The sequence below is a fragment of the Chelon labrosus genome, assembly GCF_963514085.1.
Source record: "Chelon labrosus genome assembly, chromosome: 12".
Classification (NCBI taxonomy): Eukaryota; Metazoa; Chordata; class Actinopteri; order Mugiliformes; family Mugilidae; genus Chelon; species Chelon labrosus.
In genome coordinates this window covers 26,673,564-26,687,680 of record NC_140345.1, presented here as the reverse complement: position 1 = coordinate 26,687,680, position 14,117 = coordinate 26,673,564, and the positions used below count along the sequence as shown (strand labels likewise).

The following is a 14,117-nucleotide window of genomic DNA, read 5'->3' as shown; positions in this document are numbered from 1 at the left end:
ATGACTAAAAACCTCTATAATTTAGCTCAAAATGCTAACATCAAAATGTTTGACGTTCACGTAGTACGTCAGCCGGAAGTCACCGCTGCTAGGCAACCAGTAGCACCTAGCAGATTAGCAAGATAACTTCGGGACTACGTATAAATTAGTGTATTTATATTAAGTAGTTTTATTCGTGACTTTACAACATATCTGAGGAAAATATTAATATTCTCAACTGCCGTGTACTTTATATTATGGCTAGGTCGTTGGTTTGCTAATCTGTTAGCATCCGCGGTTTCTAGAGGCTAGCAGTTGCCTAGCAGCGGTGTTCTCACCACTTCCGGCTGACGTACTACGTGCTATTGCATTTTGTGTACACGACTTCCTGTATTTAAGGGATAATGAAAGTCTCCATCACATAGACTGTATAAAGAATAGTATTTATACATTATGCTCCATCAGCAGAAAATTAGACTATAAAACGTGGTTAGAAATTTGAAACAACAAGCCATTCATCTAAAATAAATAAATCTGAAATTTGAGTTTTAAAAATATATGTGGCTGAACATCCATTGTACTGTAACATCTCACATGTGCCTACTGTAAATGTGCCAACGTCTTCCATCATCAGGGAATGTTTACATACCTTGAAAATACATAGAACAACAACAAGTGTGATTTCATTCTCATGTTCCCACTCTCATCGGCCTGTACCACAGCGTAGGATCATTCACCATGTTGCATTCATTTGTGATAATCTCTACACAGATCCTATTCGTTTGTGTTGGTCTATTAAAGTCTTGTGTATTCAATTCCTCCCTGCTCTTTTGTGTATTCCTCTGAAGCTGTGAGGTCGTTTAAGTTCAACTAGTTATCACTCAATAGGAAAGCTCACAGTGCCCCCTGTTGATCAGGTAAGGGACTGCACCCAGCAGGACAGTTCATAAATAATAATAAAATAAATAAATAAATACAGTAGTCAATTAATCACCGATTTATATCATCTCATATTTCATAATTACTAAGATTCAAAATGTAAGAATGGGAATTGCAGAACACATCAGAGAAGAAATGTTAAGTGAAAACCAATGTTGTCAACACATCTTCAACGTGACATACAAATTCTGCTTTTGCTCTTCAAAGAACAATATTGCCCTTACATTTTGAGGTTGTGACAAAAAAGATAGTTCAGACAAAATAACAAAACATTAAGGTTTAGTTTTTTAGAATCAACAACAAGTTAATTTAATATATCAGTATTTTCACATATTTGGACCACAGGACTTTATGTGTTGTTGTTTTTTCTCACAATGGTGGTGTTGCTAATGTATTTAATATTTTAGTTTTATGCTGTAACGACCAAATTTCCCCTGTGGGATCAAAAAAACCTTCAATGTCAAACCCTTCACGTGCATTTAAATCAGTTGATTTGACCCCACAAAATGACATGACAAGTTACAAGTGAACACTGAGTTAAAAGTTTTCCATGTTTATTTTAAAATATATTCATTGTGCAGATAATAATGATGACAAATTCTCCTTTAGATCAGAAGAAAGCTTATTTGTGGCTGTCTGCTCTTCAAGATAACAAGGTAAATTGGACACACAACATATATTTTAGATGTGCAAGTTCATCCAGGGCAAGAAAAATGTGTGACCTGGTTGTCACTTATTACAAATCTGAAGTCAGACTGTGGTGAATTAAGATGAAGATTCTCAGTCATCCAGGTCATGGTATATCCAAAAAAACAAAGCTAAAACTAAGGCAAGTCCAGTTGTTTTAGCTTCGTTTTATCAGCTGTTTGAAACTACTCACGCTGTGACAAGCACGCCTGCAGAGAGCAATTAAAACGGTCAAACCGCTGAGTTCTGGTCCTGAGAATTTAAAGTGCTACGCTCAGACAAGTCCCTGAACAATTAAATAAAAAACAGAGAGATATTCACAGGAGCATAAAGGCTGGACCTCTGCAGATATGTGTGCAGATTACAGGTTCACTTTGATGTGAGAAGCTGATTGGAAGTTTCTAAATCAATCACACGTTTTAAAATTTTGACCTCAGACTGAGAGAAATAGACTAAAATCAGCTTCATGTACATGCATATTAAATAATCTTTTGGATATTTGTACAAAATAAGAAACACCTGAGAACCACAGAGGAGCGTGGTGACGAGAACGTGTCTGCTTTGGTACAGCAGCTCTGTTTCAGTGCAAATAAATGCATGTGTTTTAAGTTTTACATGTTAAATTATAATATATGTCAAGTATTACGAGGATTTATCCAGTGTGGGATAAATTAAAGGATCATCTTATCTTATTTCAAGCTCCTTCTGTGACTTTTGAGGTCGAGCACAGGCGACATGTTACTTCTTTTCTTGATTATTTCTTTTCTCTGTGAGCCTAAAATTAAAAGAAACCAACTTTAATAACTCACAACGGTCTAATCTCAGAAAATAAAGAGTATTCAATTCACTTCACCTGCTGCGTGTTGCTTCATAGTAGCTGTTCTCCTCCAGGAGCTCCTCAATGATAGCCTAAAAAAGACAAATGATTCACTGTCATCTGTTCATCTATAAAATAATATCATAGTATCAAATATATTTGACAAGATTTTATATATTTAGGTGTGACTGATTTGTTTTTGATGATATAAACATGTTCCTTTGATTAGGTTATTTTAATTTTACCTCAAGTCATGCAAAGTTGCTCAACATAGGTCCCGGTTATATTGCACAATACTTCTGCACAATATTCCACAACCTAACCAGTTGCACAAAAATGCAACTTTACCTTGTTCTTTACATGCTCTTAAATTGTTATTTTTCTTTTTTGTCCCTATAGCTGATATTAATTACGGTATACTGGGCACTGATGGAGGGTTGCACACTGAAATCTTACTTTTGTGCACTGACATTGCGGGAATTCAGTTCAATTCAAGCTACAAGCAGTTAGCCAGTTAGCTTAGCTTAGTGTAAAGACTGGAGACAGGAGGATAAAGTTAGCCTAGCTCTTGCCAAAGCTGAAAAGCCATCCTAATAAAACCCAACCACACCCCATATCTAAGTGCTAACACGAAGGCAATGTGAAGTACAAAAAGTGGCTACTTGTAGGGTTGTGCTAAGCTAAGCCTTGATGACTGTAGCGTCCGTAACAGATGAAAAAGTCCCCATAAAATCCTCTTTAGAACAGCATATACAAAAAGTTTAACTATTCCTTTAACGAATAAATTAAAGCATTGACTGTACAAAATCATCTGAAACTCACCTGCATCTGCATATATGTAACTCCATCTTTGAGATTCCCATCAACTGTTAGAAGAAAGAAGAGAATAAGCTCAGAATTCATTTAGCATCTCTTGAATTATCCACAATCACCAACCAGGATCAGTTTAATAATAAATCAGCGGTGAACAACAGATCACTCATCAGCGTTTCCTCCGATGTGTTTCCTCCAGAGAGCCTGTAGTGTGTTGTTTGTCTGGGTCTTTCTCTGTAAATGTAGGATGAAGCCGTGGCAGCGTTGACTTCTACCTGTGCTATCAGAGCTATGGAGGTCTCCAGTGAAGTGATGAACCAGCGGCCACCGGTCTGAAGTTGCTGAACTGAACTCCATCAGCTCTGAGGAGGCCTGGAGGAGCTGAGAGGACAGAAGAGGACAGAGACAGAGATGTGATTATCTAGTGGTAAGACGTAGCCTCTACTGCTGCAACTCATTGTCTTGTCTCATTTTGTCTTGTCTTGTTTTATCTTGTCTCATCTCGTCTTGTCTTCTTTTATCTCATCTCGTTTTATCTTGTCTTGTTTTATTTTGTCTCATTTGTCTTGTCTTGTTTTAACTTGTCTTGTCTTGTTTTACCTAGTTTTGTTTTATCTTGTCTCATCTTGTCTTGTCTCGTTTTGTTTTGTCTTGTCTCATTTTACCTAGTTTTGTGTTTTCTTGTCTAATCTTGTCTCGGTTTATATTGTCTCGTTTTGTCTCATTTTACCTAGTGTTGTTTTATCTTGTCTCGTTCCATCTTGTCTCATCTTGTCTTGTATCTCGTCTTGTTTTGTTTTATCTCGTCTCGTTATATCTTGTCTCATCTTGTCTTGTCTCGCCTTGTTTTGTTTTATCCCGTCTCATTTTATCTTGTTTCGTTTAATCTCGTCTTGTTTTGTCTTGTTTCATTTAATCTCGTCTTATCGTGTCACGTCTCGCCTCGTCTTCATAACTGTGAGACTAACCTTGCTGAGCTCCACTTTCAGGTCGTACGGATCGCTGCCAAAGTGAAAGAGCGACTTTTTGAATCTGTCGATGAGGCGCCGCTTGACGTCGTGATGAGGAGCTGGTGGAAGCTGGGAAGGAAATGAAGACAGGTGACGGACAAGTGTGAAGAAACCACTAGCATCCCCAGACCGACGGAGATGTTTTAGTATTGACTGATTGGACTCGACTGTACCTGAGTGATGTAGATGATTTTGTGCAGCTGAACGAGGAGCCTCTGGATGGGATCATCAATCTGTCGAAGCTTCTTCTGGGAAACGCAGATCCCTGCTGACACTGAGAGAAAAACCACACACACTGATGGATGAAGGTTAAATAAACAGGACAGACACATAAAATGCTGATCGTTGGGCTGATTTGTTGAGTAGTTTATAGTCTTCTCAGCTAATCCATCTCATCAGATTTAAAAGCAGAAGGTTGAAAATGATCAGTACCTGGTCTCAGTTTCGTTTTTGTTGCAGCAAAATCCCCACTGAGGAAAAAAAAAAAAGAATAATTGTGCATTAACAAATGCTTTTATTCAAAGACACCTGTATTCTTACGTTAATATATGATGAGCCCATGATAAAGACCAGATGCACTGACCAGCCATAACATTATGACAACCTGCCTTTTGATTTTCCCTGTTTTTCCCCCAAAACAGCCCTGATCTACCAGAGCTATGAAGGTGTCCTGTGGTATCTGGCACCAGGATGTTAGCAGCAGATCCTTTAAGCAGCAGATCCTTTAAGCTGCTTTAAGTTGAGAGGTGGAGGCCTCCATTAAATGGACATATTTGTCCAGAACGTCTCACAAATGCTAGATTGGATTGAGATCTGGGAAATTTGGAGGCCAGGTCAACACCTTGAACTGGTTGTTGTTTCTCAAACCATTCCTGAACCAGGCAGCATTATCCTACTGAAAGAGACCATCTGGGAATACTGTCTCAATGAAAGGATGGTCTGCAGCAATGCTTAGGTAGGTGGTGCATGTCATAGTAACATCTACATCAATTGCAATGTCTACCAGAAGAACATTTTCCAAAGCATCACACTGCCTCCACTTGCTTGCCTTCTTCCATTAATACATCCTGGTCCTATATGTTTCCCAGGTAAGCGACGTACACACGCCCAGTCTTCAGAAGAACATGATCCATCAGACCAGACCACCTTCTTCCTTATCTCCGTGGTCTGGTTCTGACGTGTCCGTAGTACGAGCTTTCAGCAGAGGTCAGGGGTCAGCATGGACACTTTGACCGGTCTGCAGCAACACAACCTCAAACTAAACAATCTGTGATCCACTGAGTGTTCTGGCTCCTTTCTATCAGAACTTCTATCAGACTCCTTTCTACAGTAGCTCCTCTGTTGGAATGAACCACACAGACCAGCCTTGCATGATCCTTGCTCTGGTTCTTTTACCTTCCTTGGATCACTGTTGATATTTACTGACCACTTCAAGCCAGGAACACCCCACAAGAGCTGCAGTTTTTGAGATGCTCTGACCCAGTGGTGTAGCATCACAATCTGGTTCTTGCCAAAGTCTCTCAAATCCTTTCACTTGTCCGTTTTCATCAACTCTGAAGTTAGAAGAATCAGAGTGGATGGCGAATACCACCCACCGACAGGATAGTCATAATGTTATGGCTTATATGTGTATTCATTTCATTTACCTTGATAAAATATGATCAGGTGTAACACAGGGGCTGGACTTCAAGCCTTTTATCGAAGCAGAAACTGAAAGTAGACAAAACAAAACAGACACGGACGGTTACAAATTTCATATATCATCATGGATGTGCAGCTTTAACTGAACTCACCGCCGTGTTTTCCTGTAGTGTTGTTTTTGGCATCAGCTGGATCAGCATCCTCATCTGAAACATCATCTAAAAACACATTTATAACATGCTGGTTTATTTTACAGTCAAATCCTGAACATTTATGAATGAAACAGCGTCACCTTCATTGACTCTCTGCTCGCTGTGGTTTGAAGAAGAGCATGGACCCAGAGATTCTGTCGTCACTAAGGATCTTTCCTGCAAAAATACCCACACATTTTTATACAACGATTACAATCTAATTATTTCCTTTTTGATTTTTCTGAACGTCTGAATTTACCCGCGACCGGTTTCTGTGCCGTTCGAGGAAGTACTTCTGAGCTCGTTTCCTGTCTCTCTCCGCTCTTCGCTCCAGTGCATTCTGGGAAGTGTAGAGCCCGTCCATCAGCCTCATCATGAGGTCAGAGATCCTGGAGCTGACGGCCACAATGTCTGGCCGCTGGTCTGCGTCTGGGCTCAAACACCTGCCGTCCCAGAACAGAATCAAGCTCTGGGTGAATTTGCTAAACAGGTATTTTATTAGATCAAACAACGCTCCCCAATTAATCAGGTAAAGCAACGTTTAAACGGCACCTTCTGCAGGTAATGGGTGCAGTCTTTTCAAAACAAAAGCCTCACCATCTAATCATCTCCGTGACTCTCTCTGAGAAAGCTCCTTCTTCGATCGGCTCATAGTCGGCCTCGACAATCTGCCGGTGCAGAATGAGACGTTAAGTGACGACAAGAAGCAGCAGGTTTGAAGTAAAAACACAAAAAAACATCTTGTGTGAGCTTTGGTCACCTTGCTGGCCAGCGACAGCATGTTGGTGCTGTAGAACGGAGGCTGTAACGTGGCCATCTGGTAGAGGATGCAGCCCAGGGCCCAGATGTCGGCTTTCTCCCCGTACGGCTCGTTTTTCACCACCTCTGGACTTCACAACAGTCAACACACAATCCTGGAAATCTTTGCATTTGTATGGTAAATCCCTTAGCCACAAAATGAAACCACTATCACAGATTTACGGCATGTTTTGACAAGAAAAGGTGGAATAAACAGGAAATAAATGTCAATTTTTAGATGTTACATAGGTTTTAACCCTAAAAACAAACTAGACAACCTTTAAAAGGCTTAAAAATCTGAGAAACTGATCAAATGTAGTCCTTAAAACCAAAATGAGGACTTAGTATTTTCAACTGTAAGTGTACATATGTGAGCTGCAGAAAGAATCTCCTCACCAGGAGTAAAGGATGGTGCCGACCACCGACGTTAGCTTGCTGTTCTCCTGCTTCTGCTTGGCGAGGCCGAAGTCAGCTTCAGGCAGAGGAGAGTCACAGCTTAAACATTTTATTTTATTCATTTTTATGAGTATAAAACGTTAATGCAGCCTCACTGATGGTGACTTTGTCCTTCTCCCCCAGCATGATGTTGTTCGGGGACAGGTCGCGGTGGACGATCCTCTTCTCTTTGTGCAGGTATCTCAACGCCAGACACATCTGAGGGGACACACAGAAGGTACATCAGTTAAAAATGCTGCTCCTTTGACAGAGAAAACCATTCATATTGAAGGTTTCTGTCCAAAACTATTTTTCCGACTGTAGAAGCAGGAAAGAAACCCCATCTATGACCTGTATGAATAAACTCCAGATTCTGTCTTCAGTGAACAGCTGCTGCTTCTCCTTCAGAGAGTTGAAGTGTTCAGCCAGCGGCACTCCCTCGATCAGCTCCATCACGATGTACAGCTTGTCGCCTGAAATGCAGAGTTTCTTTAGAGTTTTAGTCATTTTCTTTGAAGGCATCAAAGGGAGTTCTCCTCACCTTCTAAAAAGGTCTTGTAGTATTTAACAATGTTTGGGTGTGTCATCTAGAGAGGAGGAAGAACAAGCGACACGTTAACACATTAACATAAAATGTGGTCTTGTTCCGATGGTATGATAGGAAACTCTGTGCCTGTTCTTTGATGATCGTGAGCTCGGAGATGATTTTCTCCACGTTACTGTCTCTGGACTTCTTGTCTTTGCCAAACACCGGGTTGTGCAGGTTCACCTCCTTCAGAGCCAGGAGGTTCTGGCCGCTTTGCTTTCGGACCTGTGGTCAAGAGCAGACCTGATACGAGTCATCTGAAGCTTGTTAACACTGCTTTTTTCTCTCTCTACTTCTGGATGTTTGCTGTACCTTAAAGACGCTCCCAAAGGCGCCGGTGCCCAGATGGTCCAGTATGGAGTAACCGCTGATCACTCTAAGGGGAGGTCGGTTCTGGTCCACGGCCTCGATGCTTTCGCTCAGACTGTCCAATTCCTCTTCCTGCATTCAAACACAGTGCACAGACCTGTCACTCAGTTCAATTTTTCACCCCGTTATACAGTTATACAGTGCTGCTTAAAAGTTTGGGCATTTCTGCACAAAACATCTGCAGATTTTCACAGATTTCCGGAAACTGCTGATCATTTGTGACTTTTTAATTTTACTTGGAGGAATTTTGTTCCATTTCTCATTCCAAAACCGCTTCACTTCTGAGATGTTGGTGGGTTTCCTCACATGGACTGCTTGCTTCCCACAATCACAATCTGTCTGAATGTGGATTTGTGGATTCCAAACTCTTCAGAGATGGTTTTGTGAACTTTTCCAGCTTGATGAGCAGCAACAACTACTTTTCAAAAGCTCCTTTGTCAGTGCCATCATACACTTCCACAAATATGTTGTGCAGATCAGACTGAGACAAATCCCTGTTTTTTAAAAACTAAATGGGCGCTGAATGCCACTTGACTCTCATTACATTGACTGGAAACACTTCCCAACAGATGGAATCTAATTTGACCTAGAAATTAACTTGTAATCCTTGAGGCAATTTGTTTGAATCGGTTCTCTTTGTTCAGGACTTGTGTGAAAAGTTGCTGATGATTTGAGTCGTTTTTATGCAGAAATGTAGAAAATTCTGAAGCCTAAAGAAATTTTTAATTGTACATCTGACTAATTAAATTATTTAGAAGCTGTGTTCTTACAGTGTAGAATGAAACTTTGGTTTGCAGACCCTCGTAGGCCGTGAGGTCCCGCACATAATGTCCAACGTCAATAAACAGCTCAAAGAGTTCTGTAGGAAAGAGTCTGACACGAATAAAAGATTATAAAACATTTCTGGACAGATGATTTAATGAGGTTTCTTTCTGTGGCAGATATCCAACAGCAGCATGAACTTAAGGTTGGACTTTCTTTACTCTGTTTTTAAACTTTACCTTTTGAACAGATGTCGGTTTCTTTCCACGCTAAACAGAAATCTGAGTGTCCGGAACGCGTAGCACTGAGAACATGCAAATGGAAAAACAGTCAGAACATCTTCATTTGTGCTGTAATGTTCATATTTGCAGCCATATACCTGCAGAGAAGAGACCTTTGCTCCAGCCTTATGTGGTAAAATCAACTTTGAGATTATATAGATGCCATTTTCCTGAGAAGAGAAAGCCACAGTGAACTTGTGCAAAGAGTTTAACGCGAAGTAAAATGAGATCTCCAGGGACTTTTCTTTACCTGCACAATGTGGTGAGCAGATGTGTCGTCCAGACTCATCTCGGTCAGAGCTGCACAGCAGGCTGGAAAAAAGGATTAGAAGGGATTTTACTTCATTTATGAACTTACATATGAAACCTGAGCAGCTGTGCACATTTAAAACTCTTGAAACGATGTGACATAATCTCGTGGTCTTGACTGATCTCACTTTAGGAAAAAGCTGTTTACATTCTCAGCTCCTACTTTATAACAAGCAAATACTTTTCCTGGTTAGATTTTGACTGTGTCTAATCTGGGATACGTTGTGCATTCCCTGACCTGACTGCAAGGAGACGGTGTTGTCCACCTCCTCCTGTGGACTCAGTTTCTCTCTCGTGTGCTCCCTCTGGATGCGACCGGCGGCGTTGGCGCTGGAGAGCGTCTCAATGGACGAGCGGTCGGAGACGAACTGCCTGTTGCTGTGGTACACAACACGGCTTTGTCACTTGTTTGAATCACAAATCACCATCTCCACCTCTCACATAAACTCTCTGCTCCCGTCAGCTGGGACTCTGTGATGTCACCTCTAATCTAAATAAAATCTAAATAAAAGTCTAATAATAATTATTCTCACAGGATCTTGTTGCTTCATCAAATTAGTTCTGTACCTCCATAAACTCTGTGTGAACTTTCTATATTTTTGGTAGACCTTCACACCTTCGTAAAAACTCACGTCTTAGAAATCCTGTGCTCCGCTTTGTAATGAAGCCTTTAGAGAGCGATTCCTTCAGCACAAAATTGTTGCAGTGACCCTTTAATACCCTAACTCACTCCAGTGTGGACAGAAAACTTCCTGCTGCCACTTTTAGAGGAATGTTCACATCATATACAAACCTGCCGAGCAGCCGGAGGAGCTGCTGCACTCCGCCCCAGCTCCGGATCTCCGCCCTGGTCTCGGGATCCTCGCAGAGCTGCACCAGGATCCAGGCGACGCTCCACAGCAGCTTCAGGTGTTGGCCGTGGAGCAGGCTGAGCAGCACCGGGACGCCCTCCAGCTCCCTCACCTGGGCCCTCACATGCTGCACCGGGGACAGGAGCCTCAGCAGCTCAGCACTCATTCTGGCAGAGATGTAATCCACATGTTATGCATCTCGTTTGAATATCTTTCCACATTTTGCTTCTTTCCATATTTTATTACTTTTATCAGCCTCAGCACATCAACAGATTTCTAACCTCTTTGACAGTAGGTCATATTCCTGCAGAATCACAAGAAGGCTCTCCACGATAGGTAGCTCCCCGATCTCCTTCCTGCATTCTGGGCTGCAAAAAAACACACACAACAGATGAAATCGCGTATGTATACAAAGCCTCGGGTGAAACATTTACTTACCTCTCAGCCAAAGTGGTGAGGGCCAGCAGGGCTCCCAGCAGGACACTGCTATCCGTTGTGGAAAGGAGCTTCACCAGTGTCTAGAAAGAGCACACGTGTTTAGTGCAAAGATGTTTATTCGCTATCCTCATGCTACAAAGGCAGCATGAAAAGAAACAAACCGTCACAGATAACCCTATCATCGCTGGTTATCTCTTACCGTGTGCGTGCCGCTCTCGATGACCCAGACCCTTTGATTTCCAGCGGCAGACAGCTTCTGAAACATGTCTGTAAAACAGTCAGCAAAGCTGCCATTGATAAAGACAAACGGGGGCTCATTCAGTATTATCAGTGCTGCTCTGCGACGTGCTGCCTTCAAATCACTCACAGGTCATTGTGACCAGCTTCTGCGTGGCAAAAGCCTGCTCTCCACGAGATATGTACGAGGCAGTGACAGACTCCATGTACTGAAAGAGGGAGGAAATATATATATATGACTAAACCATCTGCTTGATTGGGCATGTGGATAAAATCTTTATTTACCTTGGCGAGTAAAGTGATGCCTTTGAGCTGATGGAGGATTTTCTAAAAGAAAGAAGCGTTTACTATTTTTTAAATATATTTTTTATAGATTATATAATAAACATTAAAACTGAACACGTACCTGATGATGGGGATCTCGGATCAATAATCGCAGACAGATGAGGACTCTCAGGACAGACTGAGGCGGTGCGTGGTCAATCCATTCACTGTTGATGAAGCATATATTATCAATAATGTTAATTTAAGACAAAAGAGGAAATGATGGACTACTTTTTATTTATTTTTTTACCTGCACAGTCGGTTCTTGATCAAAGATGTGAGGATGTCAGAGAACAGTTTGCACAGTGGGTGGCTACTGAAACATCTCTGGTCTTTGTACGTTGTGCTGGAAATTGACAGACTTGTAGTTGAGTCCAAAGAAGTAGATTAAGAAATAACTTAAGAAATATCACAGATGATTTACTGATATTTGCAGTGTGCGTGAGTGACCAATAGTTTGATAGCCTACATTTTTCCTTTCTGACAAGGCAAGTTTGTCACATTTAATGTGTTTGGTGCCAAGTGAAAAGTGTCAAGACTGATAATGTAGATTAATCAGATCAGATTGTTCCTGATTTATATTAGAAGGACAATCAAAACATGAACTAACAGACTGAGAAACAGTTTCTTCCCAAGATCCTTCTCATAATAGCTGCTGTGAAATAAATCCTGTGAAATCCTTTAAACTTGCAGTTTCTCTTTTTATTTCCAAACAGTATCATAAATTCCTCACTTATTTTAATTAGAAAAGACTGAGATTGAGCGACAGTGATGCACTCAGAGTGTTTTGTGCCTTTATTTTAGGGTTAAAACCTGAATTTTTCCAGTTCAGACGCTTCATTGCTGAAGTCGCTCTCACTCCTGAGTCTGCTGGAGTCTTTTGGAGACTGCAGAGATCTGCTGGCTCCACTGCTGCATGCTTTACTGTGACTCAGCGCTGACACCTGCAAGCACAAAGACTCTCATACGACAATATATACACAGGTTTATATGCTATCAAAAACTCTAAACACCCTGAGTTGTCATTTATTGTTGTTGTTCACCTCTTGCCTGGGGCATCTTTTGGCAAGCAGGGACTGGAGCCTCCTGAGATCCTGAGATGCCCTTAAAAAAAAGGTGATTATCAGGTGATTTTGTTTTTGTCATATATGGGAAATTAATTTTAAACAACAGACAATTAAATAACTGTAAAGAGGAGAAAAAACAACTTACTTGATCTGAATTCCTGTGGATTTCTGTGGCAGCTTTTCTCCTTGTCTCGCCTTTTTAACTGAGTTGGACATTGTCAACGCTCCCCTTCATTTCCATGAGGAACCTGGATAGACATTTTGACACCTGTTTACTTTAAGCCTGTCCTTGGCTAGACATTTAAAAAGCTCAACTGTCATCTTGTTAGCTTTCTGTGTTAGCAGGGCTAGCTTGACAGGAATTGGGCTAGCCCTGCTGCTAAGTCAACTAAAAACACAACTCTTACCCTTTATCCAGCAAATTATCAGTACACAGATGATTACTTACAACAAATATTGCCTCATTAAATGTCTTTAGTCGAGGGAAGAAGCGACATTTTTTTATTTATTTTTTTTACTATCGCAACAGAAGACGCCCCATTGTCCGCAAATGAGAGAGAACAATGCTAACTTTCCGGCTTTTTTTAACCAATCAAAATGAGCGATATTAGACTCCTTGTTGCTATGGATACAGACGACGCTATCCGCATTCCTTCACCGTTTTGAGTATTTAACTATTGTTTAAGGGCGTCTTAAACATAGACATGCACATTTAACAAACATATTTCACATTAACTGCGAAACAAAATAATATAAAATGGCAACTAAAGTGACAAATGCATTAAAATAATCGCTCAGGTGACGTATTTAACTAGGTAAAAAATATCAGGTCCGTTAGTATTTATTTAATTTGAGAGGGAGGTCTTTTTTTTTTTTTTAATAAAAAGTATATTTATATACTGCGGAAATCTGGGGAAAGAAAACGTTTGTTCTTGCTTTAACGGTTGCTGTTAATTATTTATCGCGAGATCAGGCCGTAATCCAAAGATATGAATGTTATCGCGAGACTGCTGTGTTTGGATTCACGTATACTTTACGTCAGTCTTTCGGCGTAGCTCTGTTGACTTTGGGAACCGTTACGTGCCTAGTTTAACGTAGCCTCAGGAGACAGTGGGGTAGGGTTAGGTTAGGGTAGTAGATAAAACCAACTGGTGAGAGTTTTTACTTATAGGAGAACAATTTCAGAATCTTACAGAATCATCTTTGTCCAAACTAGACGTCAAGATTAACACTCAACACTCTTTCCTGATGTTAACTTTACCATAAATTACCTAAATAAAAATAATCTGTAACCTTTATATTGTTTGGGAGTTCTTTCTCACATTTATGGCCTACTGGACATGACACATTTTTAAATTTGAAAAAGAATATAACTTTGAAACGTCCAGGAACAGCACACTTCAGCCTCACCTAGGATTGTCCAACCTTTCACAAACTGGATTGGGCTCTGTCTGTCGCCAACATAATGTGTGTCACATGTCCTAACATAGTCTAGGTTATGTATTTTTATGTGTTTTATTACATTCATATTAAATGCAGTCTCTGACATTGGAGCATGTGGAGTATCAGCAGACACTGGCCCT

The 14,117-nt window shown here is 40.7% G+C and overlaps 1 protein-coding gene across 1 annotated transcript; it reads right to left on the bottom strand.

The window, feature by feature from the left end:
• Positions 1-1,966: 1,966 nt before the first annotated feature.
• Positions 1,967-12,750, bottom strand: nek10 (NIMA-related kinase 10; the record flags this gene model as incomplete). The annotated part of the gene is given in 35 exon segments (XM_084558001.1): positions 1,967-2,380; positions 2,459-2,514; positions 3,245-3,288; positions 3,511-3,616; positions 4,204-4,314; positions 4,419-4,519; positions 4,678-4,715; positions 5,892-5,955; positions 6,039-6,104; positions 6,179-6,254; positions 6,337-6,520; positions 6,675-6,745; positions 6,838-6,967; positions 7,272-7,347; positions 7,427-7,529; positions 7,662-7,783; positions 7,852-7,897; positions 7,984-8,121; positions 8,209-8,337; positions 9,036-9,138; positions 9,267-9,331; positions 9,407-9,550; positions 9,553-9,620; positions 9,856-9,995; positions 10,411-10,635; positions 10,750-10,836; positions 10,907-10,986; positions 11,106-11,173; positions 11,274-11,352; positions 11,429-11,470; positions 11,550-11,634; positions 11,718-11,813; positions 12,281-12,426; positions 12,511-12,571; positions 12,680-12,750. Coding segments are annotated over 35 exon segments (3,258 nt in total). The 3' UTR covers positions 1,967-2,343.
• Positions 12,751-14,117: the final 1,367 nt, after the last annotated feature.